The sequence below is a fragment of the Hyperolius riggenbachi genome, chromosome 7 (genome assembly GCF_040937935.1).
Source record: "Hyperolius riggenbachi isolate aHypRig1 chromosome 7, aHypRig1.pri, whole genome shotgun sequence".
Taxonomy (NCBI): domain Eukaryota; kingdom Metazoa; phylum Chordata; class Amphibia; order Anura; family Hyperoliidae; genus Hyperolius; species Hyperolius riggenbachi.
The window spans coordinates 89,777,376-89,796,645 of NC_090652.1; the positions used below are offsets into that span (position 1 = coordinate 89,777,376).

The 19,270-nt window shown below is 44.1% G+C and overlaps 1 protein-coding gene across 2 annotated transcripts in view; it reads right to left on the bottom strand.

The window, feature by feature from the left end:
* SLC5A11 (solute carrier family 5 member 11) overlaps positions 1-19,270 on the bottom strand; it is a 71,104-nt gene that overhangs the window by 38,743 nt on the left and 13,091 nt on the right. For both annotated transcript variants that reach the window (XM_068244293.1, XM_068244292.1), the window contains exons 5-9: positions 15,851-15,910; positions 15,666-15,770; positions 8,648-8,753; positions 8,224-8,304; positions 4,855-5,060 (exon numbers count right to left, since the gene is read on the bottom strand). In XM_068244293.1, the coding sequence (XP_068100394.1) occupies positions 4,855-5,060; positions 8,224-8,304; positions 8,648-8,753; positions 15,666-15,770; positions 15,851-15,910 (558 nt within the window). The remainder of the gene's footprint in view (positions 1-4,854; positions 5,061-8,223; positions 8,305-8,647; positions 8,754-15,665; positions 15,771-15,850; positions 15,911-19,270) is intronic.

A 19,270-nucleotide genomic window follows, 5' to 3' on the forward strand; every position in this document is an offset into this window, starting at 1 on the left:
TGAGAGAAGGTGGATCCTTAAGGAGGATTGGAGGCAGAAAGGCAGGGGGGGGGAAACAGAGTAGAGGAGAAAAAGGGAACAAGTAAAGAGAGGGAAAAGAGAGAGAGTAGAGCAAAGAGGAGCAAAATGTGAAAAGGTGAAAACAGTCGACCTGGACTCCGCCACAGGCATGTGCTAGCTATTATGCATACGCATAACTAGGGTGCTTGGACCGAGGCCCGGTAGGGGAAAGGAAGGGCCCACTAAACTGTAGTAAGAGATTGAGAAAGCCCATGGTGGTATTGGGTGATATATGGGAGCCAAACTTTCTCACATTTTGGGAGGGTATCCTCCAAGATAGCCTTCATCCTGTCGAAGCAAAGAGCGTTGCTTAAATTGGTCTTAAATAGTGCTATTGACAAGGACGAAGACTTCCAGGAGCTAGCAATGACTCACTTCCCCGCCAGGCATATGTGCATAAGCAGTTTATATTGATGAGAGGTTATGCCCATTGGGTGCATACCTAGGAGGGCAATTTCGGGGAGTTTAGGGACTTGTATTCTGATAGTTGAATAGATTACCTGGTAAATTCTGATCCAGAACCCCCGGGCCCTAGGGCATAACCACCAAACATGGGAGAGGTTCCCCCTCTGGCCACAACCTCAGAAGCATAGGCCATCGCACCTGGGATCAAACCCAGCAATGCGATCAGGAGTTAGATACCAGCGCTGGAGTACTTTGTACTGAGTTTCAACAATGGACGCACTTATAGAGCATTTTGGAATGAGTGACCAAATAATAGCCAGGTCTTCCATGTCCAAAATATTATTGAGATCTTTTTCCCACTTCAAAACATATGAAGGTTTCGGAAGGCCAGGGGGGGAGACAATACACCTGTACAATAAAGAGATCAGGCCCAGTGATCCTGGGTCTGAAGCACATATATGCTTGAAGCTTGTGCGGGTTAGGAGGGAGCTATGTCCCCTAACTAATTGTGAAAAATAGTGTGAAATTTGCAGGTAGCTGAAATGTTCTTTCACTGGTAGCTGGTGTTTTTCTCTGAGGAGGTCAAGAGGCTTAACTGCGTTATCAGTGACTAGGTCATACAAGATAGTGAGATTTTTCTGCCGCCACCAGTGAAAGGCAGTGGGATTCTCCAGCCCGGAAGGGAAGCCTGGATGACCAAGGAAAGAAGTAAGAGGAAGGTGTGGAGATATTAAATTACCTTTAATTTTAACTGTGTCTCATATCTTGAGAGAGTGCATGATGATAGGGTTTTTAATACCTTTTACGATAGGTAGGAGGCATCCAGAGTAGATAACCGAGGGCGATAGGAGAGCATATAGATTGTTCAATTTCTCTCCACATAGGAGGATAAGACTCCTCATGCCACATAGCTAGTTGTGAGACTTTTGCCGCTGTTTAGTATGCAATTATATTGGGGACACCCAATCCTCCATCTTTCTTTAATCGGAGTAAAGTGCTCCTTGGAACTCTTGGCTTAATCTTTCTCCATATAAACGCAAAGATAGAAGATTGCAGTTGCTTGAGTACGGGGATTGGAATGTTAACCGGTAACACTCTAAACGCATAAAGTAATTTGGTAAGGATGTTTATTTTGACAGCAGCGATGGGTCCAACCCATGAAATGCTATATCTCTTCCACCATTCCATGGACTGAGTTACATCTTTAATTACACCTGGGTAGTTAGCTTTAAACATAGTGTTATAAGAATTGGTGATAAAAACTCCCAAGTATTTTAATTTCTGAGGTTCCCATTTAAATTCGAAGGAAGATTGCAGAGCCTTGAGTTCCAAGGGGGGAAGGGAGATATTGAGTGCGTTAGATTTAAGGCTGTTTATCCGCAGACCCGAAATGTCCTCGAATATGAGCAGTACATCCGCTAAATTGGAGATGGAATTATGGGCATTGGTAAGGGTCAGGACCACATCATCCGCGTACATGCATATTTTATGCTGGTAACCAGCCAGGGAGAGTCCCTCAATGCACTCATGCCTATTAATGAGTATAGCAAGTGGCTCCGTTGCTAATGCAAACAGTAGGGGGGGAAAGGGGGCATCCCTGCCTGGTGCCCCTACGGACAAGGAAGGTGTCAGATTTATATCCCCAATATTGAATAAATGCCTGCGGGGAGTGGTAGAGTGCCTTGACCCAGTTCAAGAAGTTTGAACCAAAGCCCCAACGAGATAGCAAGTAGAACAGGTACTCCCACGACAGAGTGCCGAATGCTTTTTGTATATCTAAAGACAGAAGCATCATGGGAGTACCTGCTCGTTCTGCGGAGGATATTATTTGTAGTAAGTGCCTAACATTGTCCCCAGCCTGACGATGTGGCATAAAGCCCACCTGATCCAGCCCAACCAATGAGCAAATATTCTCATTTAGCCATGTGGCCAAGATTTTAGCCAAAATCTTAATGTCCACATTGAGGAGCGAGATGGGTCGGAAGCTGGACCAGGTGGTCTGATCTGTACCAGGCTGTGGAATCATACTGATGCCAGCAGAGAGCGATTCCACCCCAGGTCTGACTCCTTGCAACAGGCAATTTAAGGTATTTACCAGGAAGGGAGAAAGAATGTGTGAGAATTTTTTATAATAAAAGGGAGGGAAACCCATTAGGGCCCGGGGCCTTCTTTATCTTGAGTGATTGTATCGCTATGTGTATTTCCTCAGCATTGATTGGATTTTCCAAGTTTTGCTTAGTGGGGGGAAGAGGGCATGTGTCCAGAATATTCCTGAGAAGTGTCGGATTAATGTTGGCTGGGGATTGGTAAATATTAGAGAGGCCTTTCTGAAATATATTTACTATCTTGCTAGGATTACTGGTGAAGGATGCATCACCTGGAGGGGCTTGATTGTCTTAAATTTCGGGTCCGTGCACCGTAATCTGCAGGCTAGCATTGAAGTAGGTTTGTTACAGTTTACATAAAACTGATATTTATTCCATCTTAGGCGTTTTTCAGCCATGCTAGTTAGGTGTAAGTTAAGCTCTTCAGCAGCCTTGGAGCATATTTTGAGGTGAGGGATCTGTTGTGCGGGTGGGAGAGGAGAGAGGCAGTGCGAAAGCCGGCGGCTTCATCTATTACATTGCCGCCGGCTATATTTCATTAAATTAAGCAAGTTGTCATCAATTTGGCCGCAGCGAGACGGCGTAAACATTACATTTCTAACATTGGCCGCTGCGCTGCGGCCACTTCGCACATTGGCCGGCCAGAACCCGAAGTGGCCGACCAGAACTAGAAGTGGCCACACTTCGGGTTCTGGCCGTAACTTATATACTAAATAACATCTATGCTGTAAGTATAAAGCCTGATGTGTAGCTGTGTCACTAATAGAGATGGTCAATGAGATGGAAATAATTCTGCGCTGATGCTGATTTATACAAATGTATGCACTCTCTTTGCTCATGAAATCAAATAATTTGATATGTTGTTAAAATTTGGTTTGGTGAGTACGAATTAAATGGTACCTGAGAAGGATGAAAAGAAAAGTTTTATAAAACTTCCTCCAGCCCCCTTTAGGCCAATCAGTCCCTCGCTGTCCTCCACCACCTGAATCTTCTGCTGAGTCCCGGTAATTTAGCCAGTCAGTGCAGTAATGTGCTGCTCCTACAGCCAGGAACATTATGCACCTGCGCAATAGTGCTGCGCAGGTGTAGTACGCTCCCGGCGGCGGAGTGTGTGCATGCGCACTACGCCAGACTGGCTTAAGTACCTGGACTCATAGCAGAAGATCCAGGTGGCGGAGGAGGACAGCGAGGGACTGATTAGCCTGAAGGGGGCTGGAAGAAGCCCCAGGTATGTATAAAACTTTAATTTCATCTGTCTCAGGTTTACTTTGTTACACAGTAGTACTATACTCTACATATGCACTCTCCACAGAGCTGCAGGGAATGCACTGAGAATGTTGTGCACATTGAACACAGAGTTGTTGTCTAACACCCATAAACCTGGTTCAGATTGTGCATGAAGAATGTGTAATAGAGGAAGAATCTCCTTATTCCCCTGCAGAGTACCTGCACATCACTCTTACATGTACCCACAGTTACATTGCCTAGGGCCTGATATATGTTCTTTGTTCCGGTCTGTACCTTCTACAAGTACTCTTACCAAGGACTATTTTTAGTGAATGACTAAAGGGAATAAATATGGCAGTCAGTAGCGTAGCTAAGGAGCTGTGGGCCCCGATGCAAGTTTTACAATGGGGCCCCCAAAGCACTCTATACATAGCAATTGATATGGCGCACCAAAACCTGCCAAAGGCAACTACAGTGCCAGAGGTGCAAGAAGGGGATGGGGAACAGTTTGTTAATGTTTACCTCTATTCAAAGTATCTATAGAAGTGATTATTACTAGCACAGGACCAATAGAGAGCTAATATTGTAGTTGAGAGAGGGCCCTTCGGGCCCCTCTGGCCCAAGGGCCCCAATGCGGTAGCAACCTCTGCAACCCCGATTGCTACACCCCTGATGGCAGTCTACATATCCTTCTCACTTCAGTTGTCTTTTAAAATTCCTAAGTGTTGGCAGTTGAGAGAGGAATTTCATGTTACATACTTTCAATCAACAAGATTGTAATATGCAAATTAGAGGAGTCGGAGTCGGAATCGGAGGAATCCTGAACTGAGGAGTCGGAGTCGGTGGAGTTTTGTACTGACTCCACAGCCCTGAATACTGTGCTCACACACCAATCAGATCTCATTTTGCTGTATTCAGGTGAATTATAAGATAATTCGGTTTTTAACTTGCCTTATGTATCGTCGGTCTTGCTTATCGTCTTTACAATATGAACCCGAGTCTACATATTGATGTTGTGGAAGAGTAACAGGTAGACTCTCCTGTGATGTGACTTTACCTGGTCAGTACACCAGTACCAGATAGATGGGATGGTCATCCCCACCAGCACACCTGGCCATGGCAGGTCAGAGTGAACCGGATCTCTGAAGATATGAAAAGCATCCTCTCTGGGAAGACCACAACTGCTGTTCATGATTCGATTAGATGGAATTGCTGCAAAATACTTGGCCTCCAGTTGTCCCAGTCCACCGATCTTAATAAAACCTAAATAATAAAAAATGCATAAAAGAACACATCTACTATTATTTATATGATAGAAGTGTCAATGTTTATTTTCTGCTTACCATTACATGTGTGATTTGGTTTGTGTGACAACTTTAATTTATGGACAGTGCTTTAGTACTTTTATGACTATTTGTTGTTTATTTGTACTGGTTACCACCGTTTTGGTGGGTGATTGTACTATTTTATATGCATTGTTAATAAAAGCAGCTTTAATGCAAGAAAAAAAAAACCCATAATATGGCAGGACATAAGACTATGGTAGGGATTAGATTGTGAGCTCCTCTGAGGACAGCCACTAACATGCCTATGCACTCTGTACAGTGCTGCAGGAGATGTCAGTGCTATATAAATACATAATATGGTAGGACATTAGACTATGACTATGGTAGGGAATAGATTGTGAGCTCCTCTGAGGGCAGTCACTGACATGCCTATGTACTCTGTAAAGTGCTGCAGGAGATGTCAGTGCTAGATAAATACATAATATGGTAGGACATTAGACTATGACTATGGTAGGGAATAGATTGTGAGCTCCTCTGAGGGCAGTCACTGACATGCCTATGCACTCTGTACAGTGCTGCAGGAGATGTCAGTGCTATATAAATACATAATATGGTAGGACATTAGACTATGACTATGGTAGGGATTAGATTGTGAGCTCCTCTGAGGACAGCCACTGACATGCCTATGCACTCTGTACAGTGCTGCAGGAGATGTCAGTGCTATATAAATACATAATATGGTAGGACATTAGACTATGACTATGGTAGGGATTAGATTGTGAGCTCCTCTGAGGGCAGTCACTGACATGCCTATATACTCTGTACAGTGCTGCAGGAGATGTCAGTGCTATATAAATACATAATATGGTAGGACATTAGACTATGACTATGGTAGGGATTAGATTGTGAGCTCCTCTGAGGACAGCCACTGACATGCCTATGCACTCTGTACAGTGCTGCAGGAGATGTCAGTGCTATATAAATACATAATATGGTAGGACATTAGACTATGACTATGGTAGGGATTAGATTGTGAGCTCCTCTGAGGGCAGTCACTGACATGCCTATGCACTCTGTACAGTGCTGCAGGAGATGTCAGTGCTATATAAATACATAATATGGTAGGACATTAGACTATGACTATGGTAGGGATTAGATTGTGAGCTCCTCTGAGGGCAGTCACTGACATGCCTATATACTCTGTACAGTGCTGCAGGAGATGTCAGTGCTATATAAATACATAATATGATAGGACATTAGACTATGACTATGGTAGGGATTAGATTGTGAGCTCCTCTGAGGACAGCCACTGACATGCCTATGCACTCTGTACAGTGCTGCAGGAGATGTCAGTGCTATATAAATACATAATATGGTAGGACATTAGACTATGACTATGGTAGGGATTAGATTGTGAGCTCCTCTGAGGGCAGTCACTGACATGCCTATATACTCTGTACAGTGCTGCAGGAGATGTCAGTGCTATATAAATACATAATATGGTAGGACATTAGACTATGACTATGGTAGGGATTAGATTGTGAGCTCCTCTGATGGCAGTCACTGACATGCCTATATACTCTGTACAGTGCTGCAGGAGATGTCAGTGCTATATAAATACATAATATGGCAGGACATTAGACTATGACTATGGTAGGGATTAGATTGTGAGCTCCTATGAGGGCAGTCACTGACATGCCTATATACTCTGTAAAGTGCTGCAGGCAGTGGCGTAGCTTAGGACCTGTGGGCCCCGATGCAAGGTTTACATTGGGCCCCCCAAGCGCTCTATACATAACAATTGATACGGCACACCAAAACCTGCCAAGGACAACCACAGTGTCAGAAGTGCAAGGAGGGGATGGGGAACAGTTTGTTAATGACTACTACTAATAATTGCATCTATAGAAGTGATTATTACCAGCATAGGACCAATAGAGAGCTAATAATGTGGTTGAGGGTGGGCCCCTCAGGGCCCCGATGCGGTTGCTACCTCTGTACCCCCTATTGCTACGCCCCTGGCTGCAGGAGATGTCAGTGCTAGATAAATACATAATATTGCAGGACATTAGACTATGACTATGGTAGGGATTAGATTGTGAGCCCTGAGGACAGTCAGTCACATGTCTATCATCTACTCTGTAAAGTGCTGCAGATGTCAGCACTATATGAATACAAAATATTGACACTGACTATGATAGGATTAGATTGTGAGCGCTGAGGCCTGTCAGTCACATGCCTATGTACTCTGTAAAGCGCTGAAGAAGATGTTAGTGCTATATAAATACATAAGATGTGGCCCCTGCTGTGCTTGGCTCCCCAGCTAAGAAAGTCAATGCGGAGTATTGCACGGTTTCAAACACCCCTCCCCCACAAAGGCATAGGGGGAGAACCGCTCCTGCCGCTTGATGCTAGAAACGCCATTGGGGGTAATTAAATGTAAAGCCATCTAAAGGTAGCCACTAACGGTCCAATTTCTAGCGAAAAATCGTTCAAGCGATCAGAAATTCTGATCGGAAGTGAAATATTGTAATAAATCGTTCACTACACCATCAACAAACCAATCTTTACTTCCTATCTATCACAACCAACAAGAAATTCCAAATTTTGGTTTGATGAAAATTCATTCGGGCGACATTTTTTTTCACTCGTTCATAATCTATTGTGTCCACCAATGGAGATTATTTACAACCAATCCGATCAGAATTTCTGATCACTTGAACAATTTTTCGCTAGAAATTGGACCGTTAGTGGCCACCTTAAGCAAGATATCTTCCGCCACGCCCACTCAACTACTACAAACAAATCCTCGATTTATCCTACTGTGCACTGTTCAAGGCTGCAGAATATTACAAACATTACAAAATAGCCTGGGTCCTTGCTTTACTGAATATTTTCCACCTATCGGCAATGGTTGAGACAGATCAGGAAACAAACATTTATAAGATGGATATGCAGAAGTATTTCATACTGAACCCTCCCCAGCAGGTGGGACCCTAGGCGACTACTTGGCTTGCCTATGCCAAAAACGGCCACATGGTTAGTGAAATCAGGCAAAAATCTTCAAGCAGCTCGCATCGCATGGACTGTAGTTAGACCTGTTCTTCTGTTGTGTGAAGTGGACAGTAACAAATACTCACTGAAGACCATGAGAATTAGGGCTCCGATGATCATTATGATTGTCTGCAAGGTGTCGGTATAGATCACAGCTGCCAGACCACCTGGAACACAAAGTCAATACATCGGTGAGAAAGGGCAGTGTGGGTGATTGCAAGAGACATGCAGTGATGACCACTTATGTTCTAATCTTATTATTCGATATCTCAGTCAGATACAAATAATTATGACTTGCTCGCAAATTGAATGTGGACTGCATGCAGCTTGGAGCTGGGCCAGTCAGTTGCACTTCTTGCCAAATTTAATTGGCCCAGCAACAATGCAGTTTGCATAGTTTTGTATGCAAGGTGGAATCATTTGCCACTCATTAACCATCTCTGCTTATATTGCCTGGGGAAGGCCAGGAACAATCTCTCGTAGTACCGTTATGGACAGCAAAGTACTTACCAGCTACCGTATAGACGGCTGTTACTGCTAGTAATCCAATCACAGCCACGTAAAGATCCCACTGCAGAGCCTGCTGGATGAACAAAGCCCCAGCGTATATGTCCACCTGTGGGGAAGACAGGACTGAGCTGTTACTCTATGACTGTATCTACTGGCCATGTTGTGGATTACAGTACATTTCAAGTAGCAACTAGTAAGTAGAATCTGGAGGTGGTCACTGAAGGTGTTGGTGAGTAATAGGGTGTTTTCAGCCCCCAGTGAACACCACTGATCAGGGGAGCAAAAGCTGCATTGTGTGGGTGGAAAATATTGCATTTTATGGTTCACATAATGGGTCTACAGCTGTATCGTAGAGGGTGATGATGGCATTTACATGTTGGGGGGCAAGAGGAGGGTGGCTGGCACTCTATATGGTGGGGGTAGGTTGGTAAGATGGCTTTCACATGTCATAACTTAACATACAGAGGAGTTCATTGGTTGACTCGGGGTGCCCAGGTCCTGTGGCTGCAAAATAAGCCCAAATCACAACCTCTTCACCACCATGCTTTACAGTTGTTGTAAGGAGTTTGTGCTGATGTTATGTGTTTGGTTTTCACCAAATGTGGGGCTGTGCATTATAGCCAAACATCTCAACTTTGGTCTCATCTGTCCAAAGGACATTGTTCAAGTGCAATTTTGCAAACCTAAAGCCATACTGCCATGTTCTTTTTAGAGAGAATGTCAATGCTTCCAAACAAGACATACTTGTTTTAACTTTAATATTGAACATGCTAACTAAGGCCTGTGGAGTCTGAAATGTAGCTGTTTGGGGTTTTGGGGAAATTCTCTCAGTATTGCACAATCAGACCATGGGGTCAATTTGCTGGAATATTCACTCCTGAGAAGATTGGCCGCAGTCTTAAATGTTTTCCAATTATGTATAATCTTTCTTACAGTAGAATGATGGACAAAAAAAACACCATTGGTTCACACGATGGCCAGGGGCCACGGACCTCTCTCACTGTCCGGGGCCCCAAGGCCAACATGCGATACCTGGTGGGGAGTGCAGGTGGGCCTGGACCTCTCACACCCATGCTGTGGACCTCTCACATCCAGAAAACCCACCAACACTGCCTCCATATTGAATGCTAAATTCGACACACACAAGCAATAGAACACAGCAATACATGCATCCAGCTACATTTAAGTGGTCAGCAGGTGCTCGTCAGCCAATCAGGATGCACTGTCATACACTCTTTACCTGCCATACCACATCTAGCAGCCATTAGCATTCAGGTGGGAGGCTTCAGTTGGACGCAAATCGCAAGATTGCGTTGCTAGCAGGACCGCCCCGTGCAGGCATCCCTCCCACGGGGGTCTCTCCCTAACCGCTCACCTGTCCGCCATGTCCTAGAGCTGAAAAAAAAAGTTTAAAAACACACCATTGGCCAGTGGCCACGGTATCGCATGTTGGCCTTTGGGCCCCGGCCAGTGAGAGAGGTCCGTGGCCCCTGGCCATCGTGTGAACCAATTGTGTGTTTTTAAACGTTTTTTTTTCAGCTCTAGGACATGGCGGACAGGTGAGCGGTTAGGGAGGGACTCCCGTGGGAGGGATGCCTGCATGGGGCGGTCCTGCTAGCAACGCAATCTTGTGATTTGCGTCCAACTGAAGCCTCCCACCTGAATGCTAATGGCTGCTAGATGTGGTATGGCAGGTAAAGGGTGTATGACAGTGCATCCTGATTGGCTGACGAGCACCTGCTGACCACTTAAATGTAGCTGGATGCATGTATTGCTGTGTTCTATTGCTTGTGAGTAGAATGATGGACTTCAGATTGTTTAGAGGTGGCCTAATAAACATCTAAGATTGGTGGGAAGTAGCAATTACTTTTCTATGATCATTGCAGATGTCTTTCCTCCTTGACATTGTGTGAGCACACACCCGAATGTTCAGAACCAGCAAAGTGACAAAACATATGCTTTTAAAGTGGTGATCACACTTGCTAATGATCAGCTAGTCAAGTGAATTTTATATTAGCAGTACTTGGCTGCTACTAAGCCTCTTAATTCCTGAAAGTGCTTAAGTGTACTTAATTTTTCTCCTTTTTCTTCTGCTTTTTGACTTAAATAAATAATGACCTGGAGTAATGTGTCATGTGTTGTTCTCATCCAAGGTTGTATTTATCTAATTTTAAGACCTTATCTTAATTTTAAAGTGAACCTCCAGACTAAAAATCTACTCAGCAGCACTGAAAAGGCTTTGCGTTTCTTTAACAGTTTCACGGCATTAGAACTTTGTTTTTCTTACCCAAACCTCATTTTTAGCTGCACAGAAGCTAAGCTCCGCCCCATCAAAGAAATCTGCCCTTTCCCTGATGTTGTGCAAAGCATGATGGGATTTCTGATGTTGTTGTTCTAGCACGCGCAGCTGGGAGGGGTGATCAGGACACAGGGCAGTTGCCTATGACTGTGTCTTATGCTCTCTGCCACCTCCTGCCCCCATGAAACCACAAACATGTGCATGTTCTTTTAAAACAAGATGGGTAAGAGATTATATTACCTATCTATTTTTATTAACATAACCAATTTAAAGTTCCTCTTTAAGACCAGGCGATTTGTATTTTGTCCTGATATACACAACCTTAGAACTAGAAGATGGTATACAATCTTTTTTGCATGACTGTAGAGATGAACTGATGTATAATTAATGCTATGAAAATAATGCATAATGCAGTGTGAACTTATTATGAAGTCTTTATAATGACAGGCAAAGTGGTCCCAAGCTAACCCCCCCAAAAAAGTTCTTATTTTACCAAATCTGACTTAACTTTGTTACAGCTCCTGTCACAAAATATGGAATCACTATTCTTTTAAAATGTTTAGTCTGTTTAATTTGTAATTAGAAAAAAAAATCACAGATCTGTAAAAAAAAAACCATTTCATCTAACAGCTCAGCATTCAAACTTTGTAAAAAAAACATACCTTAAAAACTATCGACATGTAGAGGAAAAATAATATGGAATCCCCACCATGTGTTGAACACAATATTATGGAATCACCCTGTAATGTGCATGTCTGAAACAAATGGGCAGCAAGGCAATGAGGTGGCATCACTAGGCTGATTCCCGAACTATTTCATGCTGAAATCGATTGGAAATCGGCCCGCGGTTTATGGCGCCCAACAGATCTCACTCTCTGATCAGATTTGATTACAGAGAGATCTGTCTCTTGGTCAACCGGCTGCCAGAATGGCTTGGTATAATTTAGGCTGCACCTTTAGTCTGCAGTTAAAAAAGAGAGTACATGCTGACCTTGACAAGCTGTTGCGCCTGGATGAGTGACAGTAAACATGGCATTGACAATAGAGCTGTTCGGTGAAACAATGGAAACGATTATAAAACATCTAGATGGTAAATCATAGTATGGCAAAAGATGTTGGTTGTTCTCTATCAGCTGTGTCTTAAATATGGAGCAGTTGTATAGAGGAAAAGTAATACAAAGCGCACCTAAGCAGAGTGAGGTGTAGATGGTTATGCTGCAACCAAATGTATCTTACTCTATCCTATTGTCCTACCCATAAAGTGCAAATGCAAAGATAAATGTAGAGATAAAGCTTGCAATTCCCTGTTCCCTTTGCATCTTATGTGCTTTTTCATGCGTGCTTAAATTGATGGGTCCCTGTTGCACAGGACCCACGATGTAATCAAGTCCATTGTTGTTGATGGCCACCTGTCTGTGTCTCTGGGCACTCGGTGACTGCAGGAAGTGGCTGATTTGGGCATAAGAGCCCCGTTTGAAGTTTTGCTATTGTTGTGAGGACCAAGGTCTTTTTAGCATAACATTTGGAGCAATTACGAAGGGAAACACACAGGTTGACAACAGGTAGACGCATAACACAAAGCAATATGCCTTATAAACTGAAAAGGCACAGAAAAAGAATAATAATAATGCTAATATTTCTATAGCAATTTTCTGCTGTTGGACTTAAAGGGAACCTAAACTGAGAAGGATATGGATTTTTCTGTTTAAAGCAATACCAGTTGCCTGACTCTCCTGCTGATCCTGTGTCTCTAATACTTTAAGGCCCGGTTCATATTAGCGTTCCCTGTCCGGATTCGCCGGGCCGGATCCGGACCGTATACTGTACAAACGGAACGTACGTTCCGCATAGCAATGCAAAGGCTATGCGGACGTTCACACGCGTCCGTTCCGTACAGTACGGAGCCGGACTGGATCCGGACTCCGTAGGCTTTTCCAACATGCGCTATTTTTTGGGTCCAGATCATCCGGCCCACGCACCCGGACCGGATCCTGACTGCACCATCCGGATATAGAAACCAATGGGGAACGGAAAGCACAGGACACACTGGAGACAAACACCGGACGTTCTACCCCACTTCCTATGCGTATTTATAGCGGCCATTTCGGATGGGGACACATGGGCCCAGCATATCTGGAGTGGAGCAGCAGTGACACACCTGCTGGAGCTGTTTGGCAGTATGTCGGAGGTGGAGGTGAGGCCTACAGCGGAGGACCTGATCCTACAGGTGCACCTTCTGCAGACCCCAACAATTTTATGGTAATTTTGTTATTTTTTTTACCCCACAGATCCGGATGGCAGCCTGATGCATGCCTGATGCAAACGGACCGGATCGGAACCGTATGGTTCAGATCCGGATCAGGTCCTGATCCCATCCGGATCCGGTCGGTTTGCATGCCAAAACGCAAGTGTGAACTGGGCCTTAGCCACAGCACCTGAACAAGCATGCAGATCAGGTGCTCTGACTGAACTCAGACTGGATTAGCTGCAGGCTTGTTTCAGGTGTGTGATTCACCCACTACTGCAGCCAAAGAGATCAGCAGGGCTGCCAGGCAACTGGTATTGTTTAAAAGGAAACATCCATATACCTCTCAGTTAAGGTTACCTTTAAGGTAGCTTGAAAGCTACAACCACTTGGGGCTGGGGCCGACTGGGAAACGCAATCACTACCAATCGACTGTTGGAGCAGTTTTGAGGATTGCGATTTTGCTCCTGCATTCCTGCAAACAGAATTACTCCAGAAATGCTGCAGCTCGATTGCCAAGCACTGATCCCAAGCAATGCCAATTATCTTAGAGGAATCACCCTCACAGGGTAACACAAAGGGGATAACACTGTGTTAAAAACAGCTAAAAAAAGAAAAAGTTGAGGTGGCTTACCTGAAATGACGACAAACTCGTATACAAGATTGACAAATTTTATTGAGCACTAGGCAACACATTTCTTGGGTCTTTGCCCACTTCCTCAGGTCAAATACAGTGCCAAAGAAAATCTCAGCCTGTGTAAGGGATTCCTCTGAAGAGAGGCATTTGGGGTAAGCAACCTCAACCCTTCCTTTTTAGCTGTTTTTAGCACAGTTTTATCACCATTTGGGCACCACTTTCCACCTTGTGTTACCCACCCTCCTTTATAAGGGGTGTTCTATTTTGGATAGGTGTTCTCCCACCCTTACAAGCAACTTGGAATCCTTTGCTAAGAGTGCAACCATGTCCAGTGCTTCTGGACACCTGAGTGGAGTCGGGGTTGTTGGTCTCCACCTGCCGTCAGTGGTTGGTTTGTGAGTACCACCCTCTACTTAAATCAGCCAACTCTTTGCTGTGGTTTACTACACCATTGGGGCCCGCCTGTTCTCTGTGCTTTTTCTGTCAGGGTGTTCCTCTTTGATCACCCTACACAGCCGCACTCTCATAGGGTTCTACTGCTGTAGAACTTTTCTGGTGCCAGCAATTGGCAATCACAGGAAAAGCACTGGTAGTGGGCATGGGACTAAGGGCATGCTCAGTAGGCTACCCCACAATATTAGGTAGTCTTGCCCAAAGATTCCTGAATAGATACTGTCCCCAGCCAGGATATGAACCCTAGTTTCCTATGTACACTATCCGGCCAAGAAGAGAAAGATAAACAAGCAAAAACAGGAGTCATTCAGTGTTTGTCACCTAACTGTAATCGGCTGAAAGAAATGGGTTTGAGCAACAGAAAAGCCAAATATAAACCATCATTAACACCTAAAGTGTTTAGTTTTTTGACATATGTTTTACAAAGCCAGAAGCAGTTGTGTAAAAAAGTTTTGTGTCCTATCTGTGATTTGTTTGACTACGGGGTAAAACAACTGGCTGAACATCCTCTAAGACAGGGGTCTCAAACTCGCGGCCCATTTGAGGCCCTCGATACAAAATTTTGTGGCCCTCGCCAGCAAAAGCTTCCTTATAGTTCGCTTCAGTGCTCCCAAGTAATCCGCCTCATCCCCGTCGCTAAACAAGGGCTGCCTCTGCCCGCCCCTCTCACTCTTCCTTCACAGAGAGGGGCGGGGAGAGGCGGCGATGCGCCGCGATTGACGTCAGGAGGGGCAGAGCTGAAGCTGAAATCTCTGCCCCTTCCAGGAAATGCCGGCGGATTGCCCCCCCGGGCGATTTGGGGGCTCTGCAGCCCTCGTTTTGCGGCGGGGACACGGCGGATTACTTGTAATGGTAGCACTGGAGTGAACTATAAGGTAAAATAGGCAAAATAGTTTGATTCAGTGTGAATTTGATTTTGAAATAAAAATCAAAGCAAGGGACGGGGGGGGGGGGGGGGGGGTTCATTGGGTTTCGGCCAGAGCTGCTGATTGACTTTTTTGTGAAATCCCTTATGCGGCCCAGCCTCATCCTGACTTTGCCTCCTGCGGCCCCCAGGTAAATTGAGTTTGAGACCCCTGCTCTAAGAGGAGTAGTTCATATTTTGTTGTCAGGGGATATATCTGTGAGGAGGGAAAAGCCATCTTGAAGGATACATCCAGGGACCTGGCGAGGTCGGCATCTCCACCGGATGGGACCGGGAGCCACTGAAGCTGTGGCGAGGGCACAGGACGGATGCAGGCGGCTGGAGGAAGCCCCAGGTAAGTTGATTTTTTTTTTTACATTGCTCGGACCTTCCGTTTAAGTGTTCTTATTCGTTATTTGCGTTGAGTGGTCCTTTCACTGATCTCTAACAAGATGCTCATTAGTTTGCTTTGACTCTTACCGATATCTTGGTAAATATGTAGATGAAGAGATAGAGGACAGCGAGGTAGATCTGGATCCTCTTGCCTCCGAAGCGCTTGCGCAGGTATTCAGGCATAGTGGTGACCTGTATGGAACACAAGAATGTAAGCTCACGTCCTGGGAAAGCGGTAGATCATATGGTGAGCTCAGGAAGTCCCAACTTACCCCAGCAGACAGGTAGATCGGCAGGAACAACCAGGCCAGGAGCAGCACACAGAAGAGGCCCTGCAAGAAATGAAGCTTTGTCATCAGTCAGCTCTACGCAAATGTTCTCCTTTTTAAAGAGGAACATTTACCAAGGATTGAACTTCATCCCAATCGGTAGCTGAGATCCCTTTTTCCATGAAAAATCTTTACCTTTTCTCGAATACAGGTCCTTTTAAAAAATTTGCATAGTGTGATAAAGTTCATTATTTTCTGTAATGTACTGATAAACATTAGACGTTCATATATTTTAGATTCATTACACACAACTGAAGTAGTTCAAGCCTTTTATTGTTTTAATATTGATGATTTTGGCATACAGCTCATGAAAACCCAAAATTCCTATCTCAAAAAATTAGCATATTTCATCCGACCAATAAAAGAAAAGTGTTTTTAAAACGAAAAAAGTCAACCTTCAAATAATTCTGTTCAGTTATGCACTCAATACTTGGTCGGGAATCCTTTTGCAGAAATGACTGCTTCAATGCGGCGTGGCATGGAGGCAATCAGCCTGTGGCACTGCTCAGGTGTTATGTAGGCCCAGGATGCTTCGATAGCGGCCTTAAAGGAGTCATCAGGCAAGTTAACAGAAAATAAGTGGTACTTACCGGGGGCTTCCTCCAGCCCCAAGCTCCCAGGATGTCCCTCGCCGCAGCTCTGCCCGCAGTCGTTCGCCGCAGGTCCGTCCCGGTCCCCAGCGATGACGTCAGAGCGACCTCCGGGTCGCTCTGTACTGCGCCTGCGCGAGCAGCGTTGTCAATCACCGCCACGTGGGCCGGAGCGGACTGCGCAGGGGATCTGTATGGCTGATATTTGTCATGCTGCTTGCTGTTTGAATTCCTGCTGGTGTCACACTATGGACTTTACATGAACTTCCGCAGTCCACCAGCAGAGGTCTCACCTCATCTTTGGAGCACTGTGAACAGTCACCTGACCATTGTGCAGTATTTAAAGGGAAACAGAGATGAACGATTCACACAAAATAAACATATCAGTTGATAGCTTGTAAAGAATAAATGATCTACCTGATAATTTCGCTACTCTGGTGTGCCTTTTTGAGTGTTTTTTTATCCATTATTGCTCCAGGAAATATCCAATATGGCCGCCGGCTCATATCCCTTCTGCTTCCAGGTTATAAGCTGTTCTGGATGTGCTGTCTAGCCTCTATGAGACTATAGACAAGCAGGGCTGCTGCAGCCTTTCATCTGTCTGCTTTCAACTTTATTATTCTGGTATGCTGTGTGGCTGCCTGTAGGAAGTGTCTCTCATAGAAATGAAACTGCATACAGTAGATAATGACTGGCTGCCCACTGCACACAGATACACTTGAAAAGACTCCACAGAAGAGTGACTCAGCTATAATGATTCCAGGTTAAACCTAGACTGAATCAGTCCGTGGATTCTTATCACAGTTGATAACAGATAGATTAGACGGAGAAGAATAAAACTAAACGGAGCCAAACACTGGTCGATTTGCCATCAGATTCGACCAACAGATAGATCCCTCTCTGATCGAATCTGATCAGAGAGGGATCGTATGGCTACCTTTACTGCAAACAGATTGTGAACTGATTTCAGCCTGAAACCATTCACAATCTGTTGTGGTGGTGGTGCTGCTGCCGCCGCTCCCCTCCCCCGCCGCAAACATTACCTGCTCCGCCGGCGTGACTGCCAGTGTATGGCCAGCTTAAAAGCATGATAGGTGTTTACTGTCATGTTCCCACTGATAAATGTAATAAAATACATGAGGGTGCTTCGTCTCTGGTTCTCTTTAAGGCTGCCTCTAGCAGAAGAACATTGCTAGATCATTTTGTGCTGTAGGCCTTGTGCTCTGGTCATTCATCCTTGTCCTTAGCTCCTTGCCTCCTGTATTTTGTATTGATCTCCCGGTATCGACCTCTTGCCTTGTCTGACTACTCTCTTGCCCACTGTCTGTGTATTTCTGATATTCTGATCATTGATCCTGGCCTGTACGACAATTCACCTGTGTGCTGATTCTGCTGATAAGTGTCTGTATATATTGTATTATTATTGCCGTTTTATATATTGTGTGATCCAGGTTCCTGTGTGCTGCTATTGTATATATTGTGTGATCTGTGTTCCTGAGTGCTGCTATTGTGTATATATTGTGTGACCCGTGTCGTTTCATATTTATTGTAAATGTTAGTTAGTTAGTCAGGGTGATATCGGGGCACTGTGGTCATATTGTACGATTGCATGCACATTATTTGTATGTGTATATATGTTAATTTGCACTTCAGTAAATAAACACGTTCATTCACCTTTAAATACAATCTGTGCAGACCTCAGTATTTCCTTAAAAGTGATCTCTTATTCCTGTTTTGCCTTGATAAGCATCTGCTCATCTGCAGATCCTTACAATATTGTGCTGAAGCCCCTTGCTGCAGTTTGATGTCAGGACCTAGGTCTTGACAGTTTCCTATCTGTGAACCCTGTTGCATTGTGGGAAATAATGTGGATTTCCAACTGCCAAGCAACCAGTATTTCCCCGCTGTGCATATGTATATCTTTAAAAAATAACCTTTTAGCCTATTGCAATGCCAGTGGGTGTGATTATAATTAATGGCAGTTGGTGTTCTCTAGTTTTTTTCATTTCTGCCAGTAGTAAAGCTGATTATGTGCAGGCTCATTGTGGATCCAACAACATGAACAAATAACATGGGAAATATCAATCATTTCTTGATTAATCTTCTATTCTTTAAAGCGGAATAAAACCCTGCATTTCATCTTTGCTCTAAAACATTATTTACAGCATCTTATATGCAACCAGCATCTTTTTTACTAGACCAGCATTAGAAGGGTTACACACAGAGCTTGAAAGTTCAGTGCAGTGAAATGCAGACGTATCTGAACTTTAGATCATGTTATCTTGTGTTTACTTAAATGTATCAAGTGAGGAATGTGACACATTCTCTGACTGTGGAGAAACTGCTCAACACAGACAGAGAGTCAAAGCATGTCTGCCTAAATAAATGAATGGTTAAAACCAGTTATTAATAAAATGCAAAGTCAGCTCACAAAGCAAAAAACTGTACTTTTGGGAACCTATAACTTCTAAATGAATAATAATTCTTATGCACAAATGCAAATATGATAACCGTATGGCATATAAAAAGAAGGAAATCATGTTTTTATTGAATATTATGTCAGGGTTTTAAACCGCTTTAACTTCTCACTTTGCAATGTATTCATTTATTTCCCCTCCTTTTTGCTAAAGTGCCTCTTTAAAATGAAAAGTTTTCTTCTATTGCAGATTTATAACTAAATGAATGCCTCTGGTCTTAATATTTCTTATGTTGTACCTCCTCCATGGCTTTGATGGCAACCATGACATTTTTGTTTAGTGGTTACTCTATGCAC